This window comes from Euprymna scolopes, chromosome 23 (genome assembly GCF_053919585.1).
Source record: "Euprymna scolopes isolate OS-2025 chromosome 23, ASM5391958v1, whole genome shotgun sequence".
Lineage (NCBI taxonomy): Eukaryota > Metazoa > Mollusca > Cephalopoda > Sepiida > Sepiolidae > Euprymna > Euprymna scolopes.
This window is the reverse complement of record NC_136504.1, coordinates 67,361,663-67,385,968: the sequence shown is the minus strand read 5'-3', so window position 1 is coordinate 67,385,968 and position 24,306 is coordinate 67,361,663. Positions and strand designations below refer to the sequence as shown.

The 24,306-nt window shown below is 35.1% G+C and overlaps 1 protein-coding gene across 3 annotated transcripts in view; it reads left to right on the top strand.

Moving 5' to 3' along the window:
* LOC145245972 (nuclear pore complex protein Nup155-like) overlaps positions 1–23,898 on the top strand; it is a 141,041-nt gene extending 117,143 nt beyond the window's left edge. For all 3 annotated transcript variants that reach the window (XM_080107761.1, XM_080107759.1, XM_080107760.1), the window contains exons 33-36: positions 446–556; positions 4,018–4,154; positions 5,422–5,528; positions 23,657–23,898. In XM_080107761.1, the coding sequence (XP_079963887.1) occupies positions 446–556; positions 4,018–4,154; positions 5,422–5,528; positions 23,657–23,795 (494 nt within the window). In that variant the 3' untranslated portion in view covers positions 23,796–23,898. The remainder of the gene's footprint in view (positions 1–445; positions 557–4,017; positions 4,155–5,421; positions 5,529–23,656) is intronic.
* The last annotated feature ends 408 nt before the right edge of the window (positions 23,899–24,306 follow it).

The window sequence follows — 24,306 nt, the reverse complement described above, 5'->3', positions numbered from 1 at the left end:
AATTTTGAGAATATATCAGTTATTGACCAAGATATTACATTTTTGTTTTTCTTTCCTTTCCAAAAAGTGTTGAATTTGTCTTTAACTGTATACTTTATTTTTATTTAGAACAATTTTGTTCTTGTACTCACATCTTACTTTTCACACCTTTTTCTTCCCGTCTTTATCTCCTCTTTTTTTTTATTATTAGTTGTCAAATACAGTAAAGACATGGTCATATATGAAATACAACTGAAAATAGTTAATTTCTTTGTCTATCTTTTGAAATAAAAAAAAATTTGCTGTTTTCGATAACATTTCAATTAGAAATCTAAAAAAATAAAAAAAAAAATTGCTGTTTTCGATAACATTTCAATTAGAAATCTAAAAAAAAAAAAAAAAAAAAAAAAATTGCTTTATCTATGAAAAAGAAATCTGAATTTTAAACTTTATTTGTAAATTTTAGCTGTGAATAATGCAAGGAATATTTCCAGTGTGATTGACCCCATCAATATTTCTTGTCAGCTTTTGCCAATTGGAAAGCAATATATCTCAGCCGAACGTTATTTCCCTGTTGGTAAGTCATCTTTCTGGAAAAAAAAAAAAAAAATCTTTTTGTTAATTTTCTCCCCTTAATGAGTTATTAAAGGAGGGATGTATGATCATCTGACATTTTTGAACTTGGGTTTGTTCACCCTTCCTCTCTAACTTGTACTCTTTTGATTAGGAGCTGGAACTTCTATCACACACAAAATGGAGGAATAGGAAACTATGACAGTTCAATCTATTTTATTAACTCAACCCTTCTCAGAATCATTTAATTTTGGTTATATCTTTTTTTTTTTTTTTTTTTTATGACAATGGGGTTATTTTATTTTTTTAAATAAAATTTTAAAAGTGAAGTTTTAAATTTCAAAAGAAAAAACAAAAGCCATTAATTTCTGCCAAACCCGGAAAATGCACCATGACCCAATACTGAAACTGGATAATGAAATTATACCTATAGTTGATCAGTATAAATATCTGGGCATCATCTTTGATAAAAAGCTAACATATTAAATACCTCAAACAAAAATGCAACAAAGCCATCCAACTCTTAAAAGTAGTAGCTCATACAGACTGGGGTGCAGACAAAGACTCAATAATTAAATTATACAGATCCCTTGTCAGATCCAAGTTGGATTATGGATGCTATATCTATGGATCTGCAAGAAAGTCCTACATAAAGGAATTAGACACACAGACTTCCGGCCATGTTTGAATTCACAATGCCAGCGTTTTACAAGGTCATATGATGGGGCATTATCACCATAAGTTTCTTTTATTTCATCAAAAGTCTCCTGTGGTGTGCGTCCTTTTAAATACAAAAAACCGGATCACTGCTCAACATTAAACAGGCTCCATTTCACACCTGACTCAGTTCAAACACGTGTAAAACAGAAACCACAATTAGTTCAGAGCTGTAATTTGCCACATAACCCGTAGAGATATAAATCATTGCACATGCAAAATTTCAGTTAGATCAGACAACTGGAAGTGGGTCAGGGGCATTACTTATTGCACGTCCCTCATACTTTTTATGAGAGTAGAACTCTTCCTTCCTCTAAATATCACTAAATAAAAAAAAATATATATTGAATCAAATTAAGTATGTTTTTGATTATAGGGCAAAAATTTCTTGGATATTTCGTTCATTCAGTTTTTTAACATTTTTTTTTTTTTTATTTAATGAAAGACAAAAACTTATATTAAGCCTCCATATTGACGAGTGGCCTTTTTCTTTAAGATGAAAGTATTTTTACATGTATGGAGATACACAATATCATGTATATCAAATTTGAAATAAACTAATTTTTTTTTTTTATATATATATATATCATTTTTTTACATAAAAAAATGACTAAAACTTGTAACATAACTTAAAGTAGACTGAAAAAAAAAATTGATATATAAAAGAAATTGTACATTTATAAAGAGAAAAGATTATATTTTGTTATGAAAGTGATAAAAAATGAGATTTAAAGAGAATTTCGCTTTATTTAAACATTTTTGCATGCTAAACTATACTGTTTTTTTTTCTTTTTGCTTACTAAGTTTTTAATACAACAAATAAGCAGAAAGCAAATACAGAACTTGGAATTCGCAAATGGTCACCCATTTTAGTACTGGTCAGGCTCAATGTTGCTTAATTTCAATGATTTAACAGGAACCGATGTGTCAATATGATTATGCTTATCTTGGCATTGTTTCCAGTATTAGACTTCTTCTTATCACTGGACTCAAGCAGTGTCGATTCAGAAGAGGTGTAGTTGGAGATTTACAACCCTTGCCTCACAATTGCACATGCAACCACTCTTACAGTGGGTATCTATTGTCTTTCAAGACTCAAGAGGGATTTTAAAATACATATGGATCTATATTTTTAACCATATCCACAGAACTTCAACTTAAAGAATATTTTAAATTTCCTAAATTGGATTTAGTATGTTTGTTATTGTTACCCAAAACAATGAAATATAATTTTTTTTTTATATCTCAATGTACAATAGGATGGTAACAGTCTTTTCTTTTTTTTTTTTTTTTTTTTTTTTGTAAATGTTTGTGCTATACATTTTTAAAGATATATTTTAGAAAATCTATGAAAGTAGCAATAGTTTTTTTTTTTTTCTTTTTTCATGAATTTTTAAATTGTAGAGAAAACTAATTATTAAATTGGAGAAAGTTCTTGCAGAATTTTTAATTTTGATTTCAAATGAGGTATTTTCCAATAAGTTTTTATTATAATACTTTTATTTTATATATCATTTTAAAGGGTGTGTTTCACTCTATTTAATCATTTAAATTACAATCGTTTTAAAACAATTATGTCTTTTCAGAAGGTTGAATACAAGTTGGGAAAAAAAAAAAAAAATTGCACAATTTTCTTCTTTCAAGTCCAGCTGCTGAAATAGCTTGCAATATTAACAAAGCCCAGGAACCAATACTGAATGCGCAGCACAATAGTGGTTTAAGAAATTTTGTGGTCTTAAAGATTATGAGCATAGTGGTCGGCCATTTGATGTTGACAGCAATCAATTAAGGGCCTTAGTCAAAGCCAATCGATGCACTACTGTTTGAGAACTTGCTTCTGAATTAGCTGTAATGTATACAACGAGTTCCAACCACTTGAGAGAAATTGGAAAGACAAAAAAACTTGATAAATGGATGCCTCAAAAATTGAACGACAACCAAATGAATAGCATTATGAAGTGTCATCTTCTCTTCTTTAAACAAGAACAACCAATTTCCCAACCGGGTTGTGGCTTGCGATGAAAAGTAGGGTTCTTTACAACAACCGGCACCACTCAGCTCGGTGGTTAGATGCTGACGAAGCTCCACGACACTTCCCAAAGCCAGAGTTGCACAAAAAGGTCATGCTGACTGTTTGGTGGTCTGCGACCGGTTTCATTCATTAGTTTTTTGAATGCAGGTGAAATTACTACAGCAGAGAAGTACTATCAACAAATGGATGAAATGCATTAGAAACTTTAACAACCTTCAGCATTAGTCAACAGAAAAGGTCCAATTCCCCTCCACGACAATGCCCAACTGCACATTGCTAAACCGACCCTACAGAAGTTCAACAAATTAGGCTACAAAACTCTGCATTGTCCACCATACTCTCTAGACCTCTCACCAACGACTATCACTTTTCAAGCATCTCGACAATTTTGTGTGTGTGAAATGCGTCAAAAACCTAAGCGATATCATCAGTACCAGAACATAACGTTACTGGCATAAATACACTTGTTTTGTGTTGGCAATAGTCGGTTGATTCTGATGGTGTTCGTTTTGATCAATAAACTTTTGTTTGAGCCAAGATATATTCATCTGAATTTAAAAGTTAACAACAGCAAAGATTTTCTTGTTAACGTGATAGTAATTGCTGTAGTATAATACCTATGAAATCTGAATAGAATTAAAATCAATTGTTTTTGATTAACCATAGAAATTTCATAGGTTTTGTTATTTCTTATATTTTTTATTCATGTTTTATAGCCTTCATCACCAAACATCTTGAACAATGCAGTTGTCAACATAACCTTTCAACCACTTGGGTGTTCAATACGCTACTTGATATTGGAGTAAAACCAACCAAATTATTACAAATTTATGATTCAATATTCAAATTCAGGGTAAGTCAATAATTAATTTTATGTTTTGGAAAATATCAAGCAATATTTCTAACTTTTAGAAGGAGGGTGGTAAACAAGATATAATGCTACTAAACTTTAAAATCCTTGTTCCACTTTTGATCAAAATCATTTACATGGTTTTGATTCCAATAAATGTCTAAAAATTAAAACTTTAAAAGTCTTTATGAGAAATTAAAATCTAAGGAAAATTAATTATAAAATACAATGCAAATCTGAAATATTTTAATTTTTAAATTTAGTAATAAGTTTGTATTATGACTTAAAAATCTTTTTGAAATAATCTAAAGAAATGGAAATTTGAAGAATATCAATTGATGTCTATTTCTAAAATTTCACAAAAACAAGAGGTATCTGAATTTTTACGAAGGGTTTTTACCTGTCTTTTTTTTTTTTTTTTTTTTTTTTTTTGTGCCTATAGCCCATATTACCTACCACAATACCTAGTAAATGTGTTACAAAATTCATAAGACTTAGTTTATAAATGAATCAGAAAACTAACCTGTAGTTATAGGAATACTTATTCCTGAAACATAGGTCGGTCCATTTTCATGACTTGTTTAGTTTCACTCAAACTTCCCTTTATCATGACTTAGGTCATATTGAATCTGACCTTAGCATGCCCTAGATTTTATGATGTCTCATTATGTTCTTGCTAAGAAGTTGAGGATATTACAATCAGGCAAATTGGGAAGCCAGAGATCAGGTGATGTGTAGACTTTTTACACCTCTGCAATTATCTAGTTGATCCAAGGTTTCACTGCCTCACTCAGCATGCAAATGTAGCCATCAGTGTTCAATCTGAAGTAACCCTACAAATATATACACTTGTATAATTCTCATGTGATCTTTTATTGAAATCACTGATGGGAATACAAAAGAATCATGAAGTTCTAAGGTTTGTTTAGTTGCAGGATCTTCTGCAGAATGATAAGTATGATGTCTAGAACCGTTATGGTTCTATTCTAGTTAATGTCATTTAAAAAATTTTTTTTTTCTTTTTGCAAATGTTTAACAGTATTGAACCCTTTATTGTGGTGTGGGGTCTTACATTTTATAAGGATATTAGTACAAGTGACTCGACAATCTTCAATATAGTTTAGATAAAAAATACACAGCTCGTAAACAGTATCTGTTACACTATGTGCATATCCATCGATGATGCAATCTTTAGAAATTGTGTACAAATCCTAGATGTACTTTTACACACCAATTGTCTTTATGTGCTTCTTAATTTCTTTTCATTTAGGATCCTTGCTGGCACAAATATCATCGACCTCTTCACATTCTTACAGTCCTTTTCCATCTTATTGACAAACTGACTAATATACCAACTCTTATTACATTATCTGAACGGTAAGAAATTATTTTTTTATAGTTTCTTTTGTTTTTGCTATGCTAATATATATTTCTTCTCTTCATCCGTCAACTTTTCGTATTTTTTTTTATTATATGTATGATACAGGTTCCTTCACCACTCCCTCCCCACATTCTTATGAAAATAGAACCTTCCTATAATAAAGCTAAACGTTACATTAGACCAAATAAAAGAACAGTTAGCATTAACGGATAGTAGGATGGTAACATTTTGGACATTATCAAATCTATTTACAGGGTGGAACGATCAAGTTGTTGCCATAAAGAAAACAACAGTACAGCTTTATTTTAAAACTTTTATTGAAAAAATCAATTCAGGTGACTTGATTGTGTAGCAGAGCAGATATCTATTCAATGTAGCAGCCTTCAGTCTCAATCACCGCTTCAATACGGGTCCGAAACTGGGAGCATACCTTTTCCACAAGTGCCGGCAGGAGCTTGGTGAATACTCGGCGGATGGCAGTTATCAGGCTGGCTTTGGTGTTGTAGGAGGTCATGTTAGTGATGTTCTTGACGTATGACCAAACGAAGTAGTCCAACGGGTTCAGGTCGGGGAGAGGCAGTGAGGGAGGGGTACAAAGTCGTAGCACTTTTTCTGAAGCCAAGCTTGGGTCTCTTTGGACTTGTAGGTTAGTGCCAAGTCCTGCTGCCACAGGTCTGCCAGCAGCTACCTGATTGCACCAGGGGATCACCACACTCTTCAACACATCCAGGTACACTTTGATGTTGACTTTCAAGCCAACTTTGAAGATGTAAGATGGCCTTCACTTGAAACCAGACCAAAGACCATAACCGTGGCCGGAAACTTTTTTATCACCCTGGGTACATTCCTGTTATTTGTGGCAATCCAGTGATGTGTTTTGAGAGTGCTGGCAATGGTCTTGTCATAACTTGGATCAGTAGAGAGCACCAGTTGTACAACGGCGCATCTCCGATCTTGCTTGTTGAACATTGTGTCAATTTAAGACATGATAGAAAACTCCTATTGCTCTTGGGATTTGGGATACACAACTGGCCAACTAGTGAACGGTCTGCAACAAAACAAAGAAAACCAGTTTTCAGCAAACGGAAATGGAATCATGCAGTCTTTTAAGGTGACAATTTTATCGTTCTAGAAAGAAAATTTAAAAAAAAAACCACAAACACCAAAGAGCTAAAACTCGAAAAACAATTAAAGAATCCAAAAGATCCTGCTGGCAACAATTTGTCAACAAAATTAACATCACCACTAAACCCAAAACCATCTGGGAAATGATTAGGAAAATAACTGGAAAATATAATCCGAATCCAATCAAACACCTTCTCACAAATAAACAGAAAATAACTGATAAAAAAGATATTGCTAACACACTAGCTAAACCTTTGCTGAAAACTCGTCATCAAAACACTACAATAGACAATTCCAAATACTTAAGAAACATGAAGAAAAGTACAAAATAAATTTTAACTCCAAAAACCAAGAACCTTACAATGAAATCTTCTCACTTAATGAACTAAAAACCACCATAGAAAAATCCCATAACTCAGCTGTAGGACCAGATGAAGTGCACTACATTTTATTTAAAAAAAATTCCGCCCGAATCATTAAAACTCCTTCTCAAAATTTATAATAAAATATGGGAAACAAAAGATTTCCCAACTTCATTGAAACAAGCAACAATAATACCGATACCCAAACTGGGAAAAGATACATCAAACCCAGAAAACTACAGACCAATAGCTCTCACAAGTTGTCTATGCAAAACGTTCGAAAGCATGATCAACTACCGTCTTATATGATGGTATCTAGATGACAAAATAATTTCTAAAATCCAGTGTGGATACCAAAAAAATCGAGGATGTTAATAGACCACATCGCTAACCTCGAAAATTACATCAGAGTAGCTTTTATCAATAAGGAACACATAACATCTGGTTTTTTTTTGATCTTGAGAAACCATATGAAACTACCTGGAAACACAGTGTCATAAAAGATCTCCACAACATTGGACTAAGAGGCAGACTACCTGAATTTATAAAAAAACTTCCTAACTTCCTAACAGAAAGATATTTCCAAGTTTGCATAGACTCAACTTTATCAGACCCACAAAATCAAGGAGTGCCCCAAGGTAGCATATTATCAACAATTATCTTTAACATAAAAATCAATAACATTATAAAAGAACTCTCTCCTGATATACATAACTCCTTATATGTAGGTGACTGCTCAATCAGCTACAGATCTAAATACACTCACACTATTGAAAGAAAACTACAACACAACATAAATAAAATTAATAAATGGGCAACTAAAAATGGTTTCAAATTCTCCAAAACTAAAACAAAATGCATCCATTTCTGTAACCAACGCAAACTCCACCCTGACCCAACCTTACAGATTGAAGGCAAAAAAATTCCATTCGTAAACGAACACAAGCACCTGGGAATCATTTTTGACAAAAAACTAAATTTCATTCCACGCATCAATCACATCAAAACCAAATGTATTAAAACTCAACAAAAGCATTACAACTCCTACGAGTCATCGCCCATACAGATTGGGGAGCTGACAAGAACACACTACTCAAACTATATAGAGTATTAATTAGATCAAAAATAGATTATGGTAGTTTCATATATCAATCCACCAGAAAGTCATATCTAAAAACCCTTAACACAATATGCCACTCCAGACTAAGACTAGCACTAGGAGCATTTCCAACCTCCCCTGTAGAAAGCCTGTATGCAGAAGCACATGAAACTCCTCCAATGCTTAGAAATCAAAACCTTGGTCTAAAGTACTACACAAAACTTACAGCCAACCTCACAAACCCAGCACACAAAAGCACTTTAAATCCAAACCATAAACACCTTTTCGACCAAAAAGAAAATGCAATCAAAACCTTTGGACTTAGAATAAAATCGATTTCCAAAGAAGCAAATCTACCCATAACCAAAATTCACGAAACTGTCCTACTCAAAACCCCTCCTTGGAAAATCGTATCCCCTAACATCGACCTAAGTTTAAGTAAATATGAAAAGAAACATACTCATCCAATAACTTATCATGATGATCTCGATAAAATCAAAGAAAAGTATCCAGACCACACACACATCTATACAGATGGGTCTAAACAAAATAACGCAACAGCCAGTGCAGCAATATTTAATACATCAATCAAAAAACAATCAAACCTTCCAAAAGAAACCTCAATCTTCAGTGCTGAAATACATGCTCTAATCCTAGCTCTCAAACTTGCCTCCAAGAACAAAAAAAAAAATTTATAATCCTTTCAGACTCCCAACCTACGCTAAAAGCGATTAAAAAAGATGGACAAAATTACTCCAAAAATTAACTGAATTAAACAGTAAAAAAGAAATCATTTTCTGCTGGATATCGAGCCATTCCGGTATTAAAGGTAATGAATTAGCAAATTCAGCAGCAAAAAGCCTTAAATCTCCCAATCGATGCAAATTTTAAAATTCCATACATTGATCTAAAAAGACGTATCAACGCATATACAATAGAGAAATAGCAAACCTACTGGAATGAACACCCTAACAACAAACTTCACGAAATCATGCCAAAAAACAAGAACAAAATACGAAATTAAACAGAAAAGAAGTCAAATTAACAAGCATAAAAATAGGCCATACCCACTTAACCTACTCATCTCCTAAAAAAAAGAAAGCCAACCCATCTGTATACCTTATCAAACACGACTCAATCAAACACATATTAATTGAATGTACTGATTTTGCAACAGTAAGAAATCGATTCTACAAAGAAAACAATACTAAAGAGTTATTTGATAAAAACAATCCCCACACCATACTCTCATATCTTAAAAAAATTTAAAAAGAACCCTTTATACAACAGTCCTGGATATGACCTAAAACTATATCCGATGGTGAGGCCCCAGCTTGCAGGCCTTGGGAAGTGTGGAGCCACCTTTTAATTGTCATTGCTCCCAGGTCCACTCTTACCCGGAGTGGTAGTACCTGTTAAGGTCCCAACTATGGGTTAAATAGAATCCGTTCCTCAAAATCACTAGATTCGGCATTAAGTAACCTGACAAAGGTTGATATGCCGTAAAACAAAAACAACCAACCATCCAACCAACAGGTTCGCCCACGTGCATCTTCCCATTTCATTATATACATGTCTTATACACAGTTTATATACATTTATACAGTCGGGTGTGTATATACGTTGTCAAGCTCCTTTAAGGACTCTTAAGTTGTGTATCTTTATTACTGTAGTTCTTAATTTTTTTTTTTTTTTTTCTTTTACTTTTGTTAGTTTGAAGAGATCAAGGGGCTCCTTCCTGGGGCTAACACTTGATTCTATTATAATTTAAATTTACATCCGAGGGCTCTTTTAAGAATAGACACTGTTCCCTTTATGGCTGCTATCTGTATTTCCTTACAGCTTGGTTTTCCAGGGATTGCTTCTAAGTATTTTTGAAGGTTCTTTTTTATTAGGCCAGTTGCTCCTACTGGTATGTTTATTTTTCAGAGACCATGTTGTTTTTAGATCATTTTTTAGGTCCTGATATTTTGTTATCTTTTCCCGTTCTGCTCTATTAAGGCCAAAGTCGTTTGGAAAACTGTGACGTCGATAATGAGTGCAGTCCTTTCCGGCTTGTTCCATATTACTATATCTTGCTTGATGGCCTTGTCTTTTATGTATCTGCCTGCCTGTATGTCTTTGTCATAGAACACTGTCACTTTTCCATTTGATGTTATCGGTGATGGTTCATGTTCCCAGATGTTCGACGACCTATCTAGTTTCATCTCTCCACAGATCTTCCAATGTAAGTATCTACATACTTTGTTGTGGCGAGCAGTGTAATGACCAACGGCTAGAAGGATCTTGCATCCAGACATTAGGTGGCTTGGGCTTTCAACAGCTGAGTGACAGAATCTGCATTGGTTGGTTTTTTGTAGACCAGCCATTTTCTTAAATCAATTTGTGAGTAAGCCTTGGTCTTGTGCAGCTATAATTAATCGTTCTTCATCAAATGGAAATTTGTCACTTTTAAGCCATTGTAGTGAGGCCTCCTTGTCAATGTAGCTCTGGCTCAGTTCTTCCATGAACTTGCCTGCTCTCTTATGTTGTTGCCATACTTCTAGTCTTGTCTTCAGTTCCCTTTTTGTATACTCCTTTCTCTTCTTTCGAGTGATTAGGGTTGCTGGGTTGTCATATTCTTCAATTGTGTTGTCCAGTGTGTTACCACTGAAATTTTCACCGAGCTTTGTAGTTGACGTCTGCTGGGGCAAACATTTGGTGTTATGTTCATTCACCATTTTTATTTTGGGGTCAGAAAAACATTTGATATATTGGCCTATGCTTACCACTGAAGCTCGGTATACGTGGTTTATTTCAGTGAGGCCTAAACCACCTTCTCTCCGTGATAAGTACAGCCTGTCCATGCACTGATGTTTGTAAATGACTTTATGAAGGGCTAGCATTTTCCAAGTTTTTACATCAAGGCTATTGATGCAGTTTTGTGGCCAATTGATTATGACAAATCCATAAGAGACAACAGGTATTGCCAATTGATTGATGGCAGTAATTTTGTTTTTTGGTGATAGTTCTGATGAGAGAATTTTTTTAAGTCGCTTGAAGTATTCTCCCTGCACTTTTCTCTCATCTTTCCATGTTCAAGTGTCTCATTCTCCTCTACTCCCAGGTATTTATAGACAGCATCCTCTTCAAGGTCTTCAATAGAGCCATTGTCAAGATTAAGATGTTCTGATGCTGTCTTTCTTCCTTTCTTTATGGTGCACTTAGTGCATTTGTCGAATCCAAACTCCATGCAGATGTCCTCTGTATAATTTTTAACAATGCCTATCAGAGAGACAAGTTGTTTCTCGGATTCTGCATAGTTTCAAGTCGTCCATACAGAGTAGATGGTTTACTCCTTTATTTTCTTCCTTTCTGCCCATGCTGAGATTGTATCCAGCATTGGATTGCTTAGTGGGTCCATTGTGAGGCAGAAAAGGAGCAGTGAGAGGCTGTCTCCCTGAAATATTCCTCGCTTGATCTTTGTTTGGGGTCTGTATCCTTCCTTCCATGTGCTGTAATGTAAATGATGTGCACCATCTGGCCATTTGGTTTTGAAGGAATGATGTAATATCAGTGTGCACATTGTACAATTCTAAACAGCAAAGTATCCAGAAATGAGGTATACTGTCAAAGGCCTTTTTGTAATCAATCCAGGCCATTGACAGATTTCTTTGTAGTCTTCTGCAGTCTTCTAATATGGTTCTGTTTACAAGGAGTTGGTCTTTTGTGCCTAGCTTTTTCCTTGTACACTCCCTCTGCTCACTTTTAAGGTAATCACCAGCAATCAGATGGTCGTATGTTGCATCAGCGATTATCCTTGTTAGGAGCTTGTAGGTTGTTGTGAGGCAGCAGATTCGTCTATATTTGCTAGCCATGTGGGTGTCCTCATTTTTGGGAATAAGTGATGTACTGCCTACAGTAAGCCACTCAGGCGGCTCTTCATCTCCACTGATGATTCTATTGAATGCCTTAGCATAGTGATGAAGTACGCTCAGTTTTTTCAGCCAGAAATTTGGTATTTGGTCTATTCCTAGGGTCTTGAAATTTCTGCATTGAGCTACCTTCCTGCAGACAGTCTCCTTGGTAATTTTTAGAGCTGTCATCTTTTCTTTCTTCTTGTTCTCCTCTTTGATGGTATTTATCCAGTTTTCTTTATGTACTTTAGTGTCTTCATAGAGTGGCCACCAGAAGTTTTCAATTTCTTCTTGTGTTGGTGGGGAGGTCACCTTTATTTCTTTATTTAACGAGGCTCCTATAGACAATTCTTGGGTTTGTTGCAAAAAGTTTATTTATCCTTTTTGCTTCAAAGTTTTTGGTTTTATTTTTATTTGTGCAGCTAAGGCTTTTATCTCAGCCTGATGTTCTGCCATCTTAGCTCTTATCTGTTCTTGGTCTTGGAGGGAATAATAAGTTTTCAACTTATTCACCTTCTTATTTAGTTTTTTGCTTGGGGTTTCACAGGATAGGAATGCATATATCTGGGCAGTTTCCTTGCAGTCTGTCTATTTTCTGCTGGAGTTTACGTTTCCAGGCTGGGTTATGATTTAGCCTTCATGTTTCCTCTTTTACTCTCCTGGTGTTTGGGAAAGAGTTTTAATTGAATAAATCATGCTGCCCTGTATGTTGTATGATTTATTTCACTCAGTGGTGCGTTAGTCAGTGATTCTTTCGAGGGCATCGTTGATTTTTGAAACAAGCACCTTGAAGGCTTTATTCATACTAATTTTTACCAGTCTGGGCTGATCTTCAGTAGCTAGACATCGTGCTATTTCTATTGTTTGCCAGCTCTTCCTCTAGTTCCAACTGATCCACGTCAAATGTCACATGTTGAAGTGGGACATACTGTTGGTATGTCTGCCCATGTTTAAATTGTGTTGGGTCTGTTGGGAGTGATTCCTGGGGAGATGTTGCATTATTTGATGGCTTGGCATGTCGGGTATATTTCTGGTTTGTTTTTGGTAGACATCTAAGCCTTGGACTTGTTAGCATTGTCTCAGGGAGCTGTGTCGGGTGAGAATTTGTTGTAGTGTCTTGTTTGGTTTGGCAAATCTTGGGTATAGGGAGGGGATTGCTGATTGGGCAAATGTTGTTTTTAGCCATTTCATGGACATCTTAACTGTGTGTGTGTGTGTGTGTGTGTATATACACATTAAAGTTCACCATCTTTTTTGTTATCTTGTGTCTTCTGGTATGCAGTTCTTTCCATCACTGGTTAATGAGCTGTAAAGCGCATTAAAGATAAAAACATGGCGCCAATTTTCTGGCAAGGATCTCTTCATCTACGAGTGAATCGGGGAACCCCTTGCATTGTTGACTCATGCTTTTTTGTGTTTCTGTCAACCTTTTGGTCTCGAAACTAACAAGTTCAACTTCAATCGACTGTCTACTCTCTTCTACTCAAAATTCCCATGTGTGTTTCGATTTAGTTGAGTTTATGTGTTGGGGTGGTAAACCGGCCTGCACCTAAAACACACGGACTCACTTTTTAGCACACAGGTGCACATTCTGTCAATGGAAGTCACAGTCTGATATATCACCGGTAACCTCTTGACCTTTCTGCATTTGCTAGACACAAGTTGGGTTCAACTCAATATAGCGTTAATCACATTATTGACAGACAACACCCGTAATACACAATCAAAATCTTTTAATTCTTATTGCTGAAAAGTTAGTTGTTCCTCAGTGGATGTCTGTTTCTTTCTTGTTTTGTTTCCTTGATAACACTAGTTGTAAAAGTGATTAAAAATAACTGCACAAAATCATCTGAAGTTAACAATGTCTTCTTGGTTTTTATTTTTCTCTCCAGTATACGATATATTTATACATAAGCACCATCATCCCATGTCATAAAGGGGGATGGAAACAACTGTTCTCACAAAAGCAGACCTGCAAAACAGTTAGAATTTTAGCAAGATGGTGTCTGCGCTATATCTAGAGAGGTTTTTAAACCAAGGGGGATATTTCAAGGCCTCTCATACCTATGTTTATATAAACTCATACAAGAGTAAACAAAAATACTAAAAAAAGATTTAAAGTTAGTCATATGCTTATTGTTGATGAGGCAGGGGGGGGGGCTGCTTCTGCATACCATTATGACTGGTAGATTCCTTCATTATATGAGAGTATAATTTCCAAAGTGTCTTTCACTGCTATCATAATCTGGTTGTAATCGTAAGTATGATTTGGTAATTGACACAATTCAGTAACACTTGCATCTGGAGAATAAATTAAATTAAATTATCATGTCCAGAGATTGTTTCATTTGAACATGTTCTCAAATCTTTACAGGAGACTGGATTCCCTGGCGTTGAAATACACAATATAATTAGCAATACACACAGACGATAAAAACGCTTTGGATAATTACGGATTTCAAGGGGGTTCTGCTAAAATCATCATATTTTAAAAACCAAAGCATCTTAAGTCCTCACAATACCACCATTTTGTTTGAAAATTAATATACTTTTAAATAAATTAATAAATAATAATGTACATTATATATTTTAAGAGTTTTAAGCAAATAAAGTGCTAAAAATTTTAACATCATAAAACTGCGTTTTCGGTAAGATTTTGTAATGGACCCCGATTTGTAAACGGTGGTACCATGTTTCTCTTAAGAATTTTGTCATGAAATTTAGAAATTAACTAGAAGGATAGCTCATTTTTTTGTTGTGTTAAACAAGACTTCAACATGACGAGCTTGGAAAATTTGGAGAAAAAAATTTCTTTGGACACCCACTGTTAAATAAATCTTTTTATTACATTTATCCGTTAAAAATAAAAATGTAACTGGTTTCATCTTGTGGTACTGATCAATTTAAAATCATGATACCTGGAAAAAATCGTTCTATTTTTAAAAAGTATCTAAAAACGATTTGTAGAAGCAGCAGCAGCTACTATCCCTGATATTAATTACTTTACTGTAAACAAACTTTTGTTTTGTTTATTCCAGAACGAATTAAAAAAATGAAAATATGAATATTAAAAAAAAATGTTCTTACATATTTAATTGGAGCTCATATTATTAGAACATAATTAGTTTAACTAGAGCTCGGTTATCAGAATATATAATTTTAAAGCAATCTGGCATTATTTTTGGTCAAATTTGAAAAATATAGTTGAAAAACAAATATGTAACGTGTGCACTCTTATCCATTACATTAGTTTTTAACAGTGAATTAAACAGCGTTTTGTTAAAAAAAAAAAAAAAAAAAAAAAAACGAAAATGTGAACTATGCTTTTGCTTCACATGTGCGAGCAGTACCCCACCACACACACTCCCAATACATTTTTTTTTTTTACAATTTTTTTTCAGTGGATTATAATCGAATGGACACTAATCTTCCCAATTATATATATAAAAAAAATACAAAATCAATATTTAAATATTTGTAGGCGGTGTTCAGTTTCTAGTTAAGTTCCTATTTACTTACCTCCCAACGAGGACAGTTAGACACAAGGTCAGTTAATGTGAGAAAAATCCAGCTTCCCAAAAAGGGTCAATCTGGATAGAAAAACATAAAAATTATCTCTGTCATGAAGGATTTCTCCTTCACTGACAGAAAAGGCAAAGTATAGCATCAGAATACTACACTGTGATCTTGGCCCGAAGTCCAGATAGAGAAATAAAAAAAACGTCTTAAACTGGAAAGTTTAAAGAAATAATGTGTCACTCGGACAAGAAATGTAATTGAAAATAAAAACTAAATTTATCAAAAATTTGTGAATGATTTGTTAACTTTAGCAAAAAATGTTTTTTGATATTTAAATAAGTGGGCAAAAATACTTAATAAGTTTTCCAAACGTCACGTTTTCTGTTAGTGACGTCACTTGTTTTAAATGAAATTTATTTTTGTCTATTTGTCGTAATTAAGTTTCACACCCTTTAAGAATTACGACAAGCAAAAATAAATTTCATATTTAAAATTAATTTGATGTCCAAAATCTAAGGCGCCACATTTTCAAAGGCTAATAATTATGACCCACTAACCGTAAATATGGGAGTCAAATGCCTTAAAAAAAACAAAAAAAACCCTTAATCCTACTTCTAACCCTATGTACGAGTGGCAAGCCTCCTCCTCTTAAAACCTTCTTTAGTCCTAACAATAATGCTAAGTCTAAGTGGCAAGCTCCTCACGAGACAAAGTTCCTTGGTAAGCTACATATAAGTGTCTAAAAAAAAAAAAAATTCTTCCTTAAAGAAAAGTGCACCATTTATCACCTATAAAAAATATAAATTAGTCAACTGTCCTAAAACGCTACAATGGTCTTGAAATGGTGAATTATTTTACATTAAATTTGTGAAACTAACCCCCACTCTAAATTCTAAAATTGTTTTTGTTTTGTTTCTATGAAGTCTTCAGGATGTTCACAAATAATTTTCCTTAGTTTTATCATTAACCCAAAGTCAGAGTGGCAACCTCCCCACCCTCTCATAATTGCACAAAGACCCTCTTAAAACCACACATAATCGTCTTTAGAAAAAAAAAAGGTGCACAGGATTTATCTCCGATAGAAAAAAAATGGTTAACTGCCCTAAAACACTAGAATGGCTCAAAATGGGGAATCATTTTACATTAAATTCTAAAATAATACTGGTTTATCTTTCATTAAAATTTTTTAAGGTATTCACATGTAATTGCCTACAAAGGTAAAATCACATATTTTGGAGAAGTGGTCAGATGGGGTGGGGGGTTAACAGAAGGTATTAATCTACAATAATACCAAAGAAATATTGTAATATATTCATTTTTAAAGAGTCATAGATTTCGATTTCAATTATTTGTACATATAATGCATTACAATTCAGCTTTGAGTTCTTTAACTTTAACTTCTTTTCTTTTTATGAATACACTAGCGGGGGGTACCCGGCGTTGCCCAGGTGTTTGGAGGTGTGTGTGCTCACGCTGGAGTGGGGGGGTGTTAAAACATAAGAATAAGCAAAGTAAGCGGTTGAAACCTAATTACAGGAGACTAAACCAGACCTTTTATTTTGAAGCGAAACTGGCATTGCACAGGCTATTTCCCTAGAAGAGTTCACAATTAAAGGTTACTCTAACTTAACTTCTAAATCTGACCCCCAAGATTGCCATGGGCATGGAATATGTGCCTATATTAAAGATGGCTTTCCATGTGGTAAGGACATCTCCAGAGAAAATCCTAACTTACCCTATATGTGCTTCCGGGTTGCATTAGCTCACACTACTACATTTATATTTGCTCTCTATCGCCCCCACAACAGTGGGGTTACTATCTTTAAAAACATATCTGAGAAAATTGACCAAGTTCTATCTGCTTATCCTTCAGCTAACATTCACGTATGTGGAGACTTCAATGTTCACAACGTCGAATGGTTGACCCACTCAAACAAGACCGATGATGAGGGGAGATTCTGTCATGATTTCTCCATTGCTTATGACCTCACTCAGATTGTTCACGAACCTACTTGTGTGCCTGACAATGACAGCTAGTAAGCGAGTCTACTAGACCTTTTTCTCACAACTTGCCCTGAACTATGTTCAGTTTCTGTTCTGTCTCCTCTTGGATATTCCGACCACTCTGTTGTATCAATTAAGATAAAAATGAAATGTAATAAGTCCCCAGACATACCTCTCCATCGTACAGTATATCGATACACTAAGGCTGACTGGGATAGTTTCCGTACATTTATATCGGATCTACCTCTGCGTTCCATGTTTAAAAAGGATGTCCTCTATAGTATCAGATCTGACGGAATGGTTAATTGTAGGTATAGACTGTTTAATACCCTCGAAAAAATTCCAGCAAAAACCTAACAGCTAGCCATGGTTCTCTCCAGAATGTGCTGCTGCCATTGTGCACAGAAATCACTTTTTCCACTGCTTCCAATGTAATAGATGTATGGAAACTAAAGGCACTTTCAAGACTGCCAGCAACCATTGTAAGAAAGTAATAAAGAACGCAAGAGAGGTGTATGCTCAATACGTCATGTCCAAAGTACCTGAGCAGCGGCTTGGTTCCCACCAGTTTTGGCAAATTGCAAACAGAATCCTGAACAGAAGCGTGTGCTCTATCCCAACTATCATCAATGGACCTGAGGTAATCTCGTCAGCATCAGACAAAACCATACTCTTTGCCAAGAACTTTGCAGCTAATTCTACCCTTTGTGACCAAGGCCGCCAACCCCCAATATTTCCTCCTATATCAGAAAACACACTATGTGATATACATATATCTGTACATGATGTTGCCAAGCTAATCAAAACCTTTATTCCAGTAAAGCAACTGGCTCTGACGGTATTCCAATTATAGTACTCAAAAAACTTCAACCAGAACTAGCGCCCATACTTACAAAACTGTTTAAACGTTGTCTTAAGGAGAATAGCTTCCCATCACCCTGGAAAATCTCATCAGTATGCTCTGTATTTAAGAATTCAGGTGATCGCTCATCCCTCTCTCAGTACAGGCCAATAAGTCTCCTGTGCATCATGAGTAAGTTGCTGGAATCTGTGTTAAATACAGAAGTAATCAACATCTCAACAAAAATAACCTTCTTAGTGACACTCAATATGGTTTCCGTTCTGCTAGATCTACAGCAGATGTGCTTACAGTTATATCCCATAGGATTAGCAAATCTCTCAACGGAGGCAACCTTTCTAGGGCAATTGCTCTTGACATATCTAAGACCTTTGATAGGGTATACCATAAAGGTTTACTTCACAAGATCTCTAGCTATGGTATAGCTGGAAATGTCTTCTCAATTATTAAATCATTTCTTTCTGATAGGTTCATAAGAGTAGTAGTTGAGGGGCAAAAATCAGAAGCTCACAGTATTAATGCTGGTGTCCCTCAGGGGTCCATCCTGGGCCCAACTCTTTTCCTGATCTACATTAATGATCTTCCAAATCACATCCTTACATTATTTGTAGACATTTCTGCTGATGACACTCCCATTTATGGTAGCACATCTAAGACCGTAAACGACCAAGTTTTCTCTGATTCTCTCTCCTCTGATCTTGAGCACGTAGTACAATGGGGAAAGGAGTGGCTGGTTACTTTTAATGCATCTAAAACCAAGCTTCTCTTTACATCATCAACATTCTGATCCACATCTGGCATCAATTGAAATGAATGGCTCTCGTCTTTAGGAGGCTTCAAGTTTTGACAAGCTTCTGGACTTGACAATTACTCCTGATGGAACACGTGCATCAAATCTGTTACCAGGGCTGCTGGAAAAATGGTGGGATCTTTCTATCAATCCAGTAGATATCTCACTGCTGATGCAATTCTCTATATAAGAGCCAGGTACGTCCAAGGATGGAATACTGTTGCCACATCTGGGCAGGATCTGCTAAAAAGAACTTGTCCTGCCTTGATAGAGTTCAAAATAGACTTTGTAGTCTCGTAGGAGATGTCCTTTTCTCTTCCCTGCAACCTCTATCTTACAGAAGAGATGTTTCGAGCTTGTCTCTGATGTATCGTTATTTTAATGGAAAGTGTTTGACTGAGCTTCAGTCTATGGTCCCCCCTCGCCAAACTTTCACAAGAAACACTCGTCTAGCTGAAAACACTATCAATAATTCCCCCCACTCTTTATCTGTGCCTAAATCTAAACGTAGATTCCATGAACAAAGCTTCTCTCTTAGAACTGCACACCTGTGGAATTGTCTTCCGTTTTCCTGCTTTCCGCCTGAGTACAATATGGTTGTCTTCAAATCTAACATAAATAAGTTCTTGATGAGCCGTTCCATATAAGTTAATGAAAACCTAAGAATAAGCGAAGTAAAAAAAAAAACCCAGAAAAATCTGAAAAACACGTGAAAAATGGCTTAAATAACCCTGCTTCAATATTAAAATTTTAAAAATCGTAAAAAAAAAAAAGACATTCACACCACAATTCGAACCCAAAACCTTCTAGGTAATGAGGCCACGCTCTAACCAACTGAGCTAGACAACATTCACGAAATTGTGTCGCTTTTTCAAATATTTAAAGGAAATCTGGTTACGACGTCGTATGACGCATGCGTAGGGTGTATTTGGCGCTTATACAAGTAGAGGATTGCATCAGGAATGAGATAACCTCTGGAGCAATAGAATGATGCAACCATTTTTCTAGTGACTTTGGCAACAGATTTGATGCAAGTCTTTCATTTCAGCCCCAAAAGTTTGTGTAAGACAAGAGGCATTCATATCAATTGTGGCCAAGTGGGGATCAGTGTTGGTGGTGAAAAGGTAGAAACTTAGTTTTGGATGTGTTGAAATTAACCAACCACCTTTTTCCCCATTGTACCGCATACTCTGAGAGATTTTGTTAATTCCTGGCTTTTGCACTGTTCCCATAAATGGTAATGTCATCTGCATATATGTTGATAAATGAGCTTAAAATATGATTTGGAAGATCATTGTAGATAAGGAAGAGAGTAGGGCCCAGGATGGATCCTTGAGATACACTAGTGTTGATACTTTCAGCTTCGGATTCTTGCCCTGGACAGAAACCATATTGCTTGTCGCTAAATACATGTTTTTTGCTGAGGTGGTTAACAGTTGCTCTGTTTAGTACGGATTCAAGCAACTTATGATACACAGGAGACTAATTGGTCTATATTGAGATGCTGAAGACCGATCTCCAATATTTTTAAATACTGGACAGACTAACAAGGTTTTTTAAGGTGTTGGGAAGCATTTCTCCTTTAGGCATCGATTGACCAGCTTTGCAAGAATGGTTGCTAGTTCTGATTGTAGCTTTTAGAGTATTACTAGCAGGGATACCCAGCGTTGCCCGGGTGTGTCAAGGTGGTGTAGTAAGGACCCCCCCCCCCCTCAAAAAAAAAAGTGGTAGTAGCGGAGGGAGGGGCAATCAGAAGTGTTAAAAAAAGTGGTAGTAAGCAGGCAGGTACACTGCTGTAATGTGAAGTAGAGCAAAAGAAAGTTTTAAAAAAATGTCTTAGCCGATGCCTCCAATGGCAAAACCAGAAGTTGTAAACATGTAAATTAAGGATAGTCAATTGAAAGGAGACGATGACTTGTGAAAATACTGGCGAACCCCCCCCCCCCCCCTTCTGTAGAAAATGGCCCAGTTGAGGGTGAAGGAATGAATGTTTTGGCCAATTTTTCGATATTTGTCATCCGAAAGATCAAGGTTTAAAATGATACTGGTTTCATTGCGTTCTGATGTGTCTGTCAGAAGTTTTTGCGAGACATACAAAAAGTCATCAGCCCATGTGGCGAGAGGTGTTAAAAAAAAAAAAAGAATAGTAGGCAGGCAAGCTTGAACCTGTGACATGAAGGCAGAAAAGAAAATCTGATGTCTTACCGATACTCCATGATGCAACTGGAAGTTGAAAGTGTTCAAATTAAGTGCAAGTCAATCTAACCGATATGATGACTTGAAAAAATGGCTCGCAAAAAATCGACCCCTCCTTGTAAAAAACTGGCCAGTCTAGGGTGAAGGAATTAATGTTTTTGGTCAATTTTTCGATGTTTGTCGTCAGAGACGTCGAGCTTCAAAACGATACCGATGTTATCAGGATCCATCGCATCTGTCAAAAGTTTTTGCAAGACATACAAACATACATTTTGTCTTTAATTATATACATAGACTAGTGAGGGTGCCCGGCGTTGCCAGGGTGTAAAAGAAAGAAAAAAAATTTGGTAGGGAGTTAGGCTTGAACCCAAAGCCTTGAGGCAAATAGCCTGACAATTTACCATGAGGCTACACGAGCAGAGAAGTGAGGAAGGGTGAAATTAAACATTTTAAAAAAGCAGGTGGTTAAACGAATGTGAACATGTGATTTTCTAGGTCAAACATCACGCCATAGTAGTAGAGAAAATGAAATCACAGTGTGAATCTTGTAACATAATAAGATTCAGACGACCTCGTTTTGTAAATCGGACATATTATAATCTAGACAGTATATAAAAAGTTGTAAGATTTAGTGACCTCTCTGAGTGCCCCCCCCCCCCAAAAAAAAATCCTTTGTCAGGCATACATAAAATTGCACACACACACACACACACATACAAACACACATTTTTGCTGTTATATTATAGATGACTGAAATATTGTCACGACCAGTTGCTTTGTTAGCATGGCAACATCACAAACATGTGGATGTTGCTCAGATTATTTTCAATCTTGGGAAGAAATTCGGAATGTAGGCAGCCTACTGGTATATTTTGGAGGAATATAATGTGCTAATAAAGACATTCTTCAGCAATTCTTCACTGTAATAGTCTCTTTTGATGGTTGTCAGTGTAGTTTGTTTAGTTTGTGATTCGTCTGTTTCTGAGTTATGTTGGTGTTTTGTAGCAAGAATATGTTTAATGAATATCTTATTTTGTTTTATGTAAATCTTCTTTGAAGTTTCCCATGCTCCTCGTAACTTAAATGCACCAGCAAAATACTCAAATGCTTGAAGGGACATATTCAGTTAAAGTGTAATTTGTAGATTGGTCCTTGTATTCTTTGAAGTTCTTAAACTTCTTTGCCAGTATCAACATTTCTTCTTTGCAACACATGAGTTAGAGCAATACCAAGATTATCTGGGCACAAACACTTGCTACATATTTATAGAAATATTTGAGCTGAATAAATTACCAAAACTAAAATGCTTTTATATATTTGAGATTTTATTCAACTCAAAAGCATACATATAGAACAGGATTTTAGAATCTTGGCAAAATGGCATTTGCACTATATCTGGGGAGGGTTTTTTTGTATTTTTTAACAAAGGGGAATGAATAATTAAAATCTCATGGAAATTAATAAAATTTTATTTATTAACAGTTCTTATGTTTGTTTTTCATTTCTACCTGGCTAAACAAATTTTTAAATTATTATTTACTATTTATTAATTATTAGAATCAAAATACAATATTGTAAAGTATTACATATTTTAAAAATCCTATTAAAAAAAAATAATCTAGTTACAAAATTAAATCCACTAAAATGCATTTTCATTCCATCCTCTAACCACATCTATAGACCAATCATCTTAACCCAAAAGATTGAAGCTCTTCATTGTCGTATTTTGTATGTCGATCACATATAAAAGCAGATCTCTGTGATCAAATAAAATTACAGAATGAGCAAAGACAAGCGATGACATAAAATAATTTAAAATGTCAACTTCAAAGTATTAATGAACTTAATTTACCTACCCTTTTTTTTTCTTTTTAAAGAAAATATTTTAGGTAATGTCCTTGAGAGGCTTTATTTGTCTTGCTTTAGTTTCCTCATCATATTCGCTTTTACGTCCATTTTAGATGCTGCCATGTATTGGATGGTTTGTAGAAATTTACTTCCAAATGAATTGATCTCTAGCTATTTATTTATCCTTCCTTCTCTTAAATCCATCTTTATCACTACTTGCCAAATGATTTTTTTAATGCATCCAACCATATTTTCATTTGTCGATTTACCACTTTCAAATAGCATTATCATTGCTAAACATTCACTTGTTTAGCTGCACCTTAAGAATATCCATTCTTGTTGATTTGTATATTTCAACTGAATGTTTTCTTTGCAATTATTGTACATTATTTTTATTCATTTTTTTCTTGTTTTTGCCTTTTTCAGAAGACAGTTTTCCACTTACTGCCTTGATGCTGTGTCTGGCTACCAAGTTGAGCTGCAGGCAATGAGCAGTACTGATCCTGATGTCTGCCATTTAGTCAATTGTTTCCGGTCAGTTCAGGCAAAACTCGAACGAATGTGAGCCACAAATCAAACTAAAAATGGGCAGATACACACAACCCTATAAAAAAACATTTTTATTATAAAAAATCTTCAGATGACATGATCATTGATCAAAGACCTGATTATGAATTCTTTTTTTTCTGATTTGGAAAAGCTTATCTGTTCATTTTTAAGGAGGGTCTCAATGTGAAAATTTAAAGGAAGTGTTTATAAAAAGGGATTTATTGGTTAAAAAAAAATCAAGGGAGACTATGCTATGTTTACATAGAAAAATGACCCCACCGTCATGTCATGTTAAAAGTGGAACAACTGGTTTTAGAAAAAAAAATGTTATAATTTGAAAATTTGGTCCTTCATCTACAGTCTTCCAAAGAATTTAAAAATCAGTGAGGAGGGGGGGGGGGGGGGGGTCATATACATCTATCCCAAAAGGTTTTCTACTACCTACAGCTGCTGTGTTATCATTATGACTCCTTGCCTTGCATCGCCTCCCACTTTGACTTTAAGTGTATGTTCCAATGATCATCTAG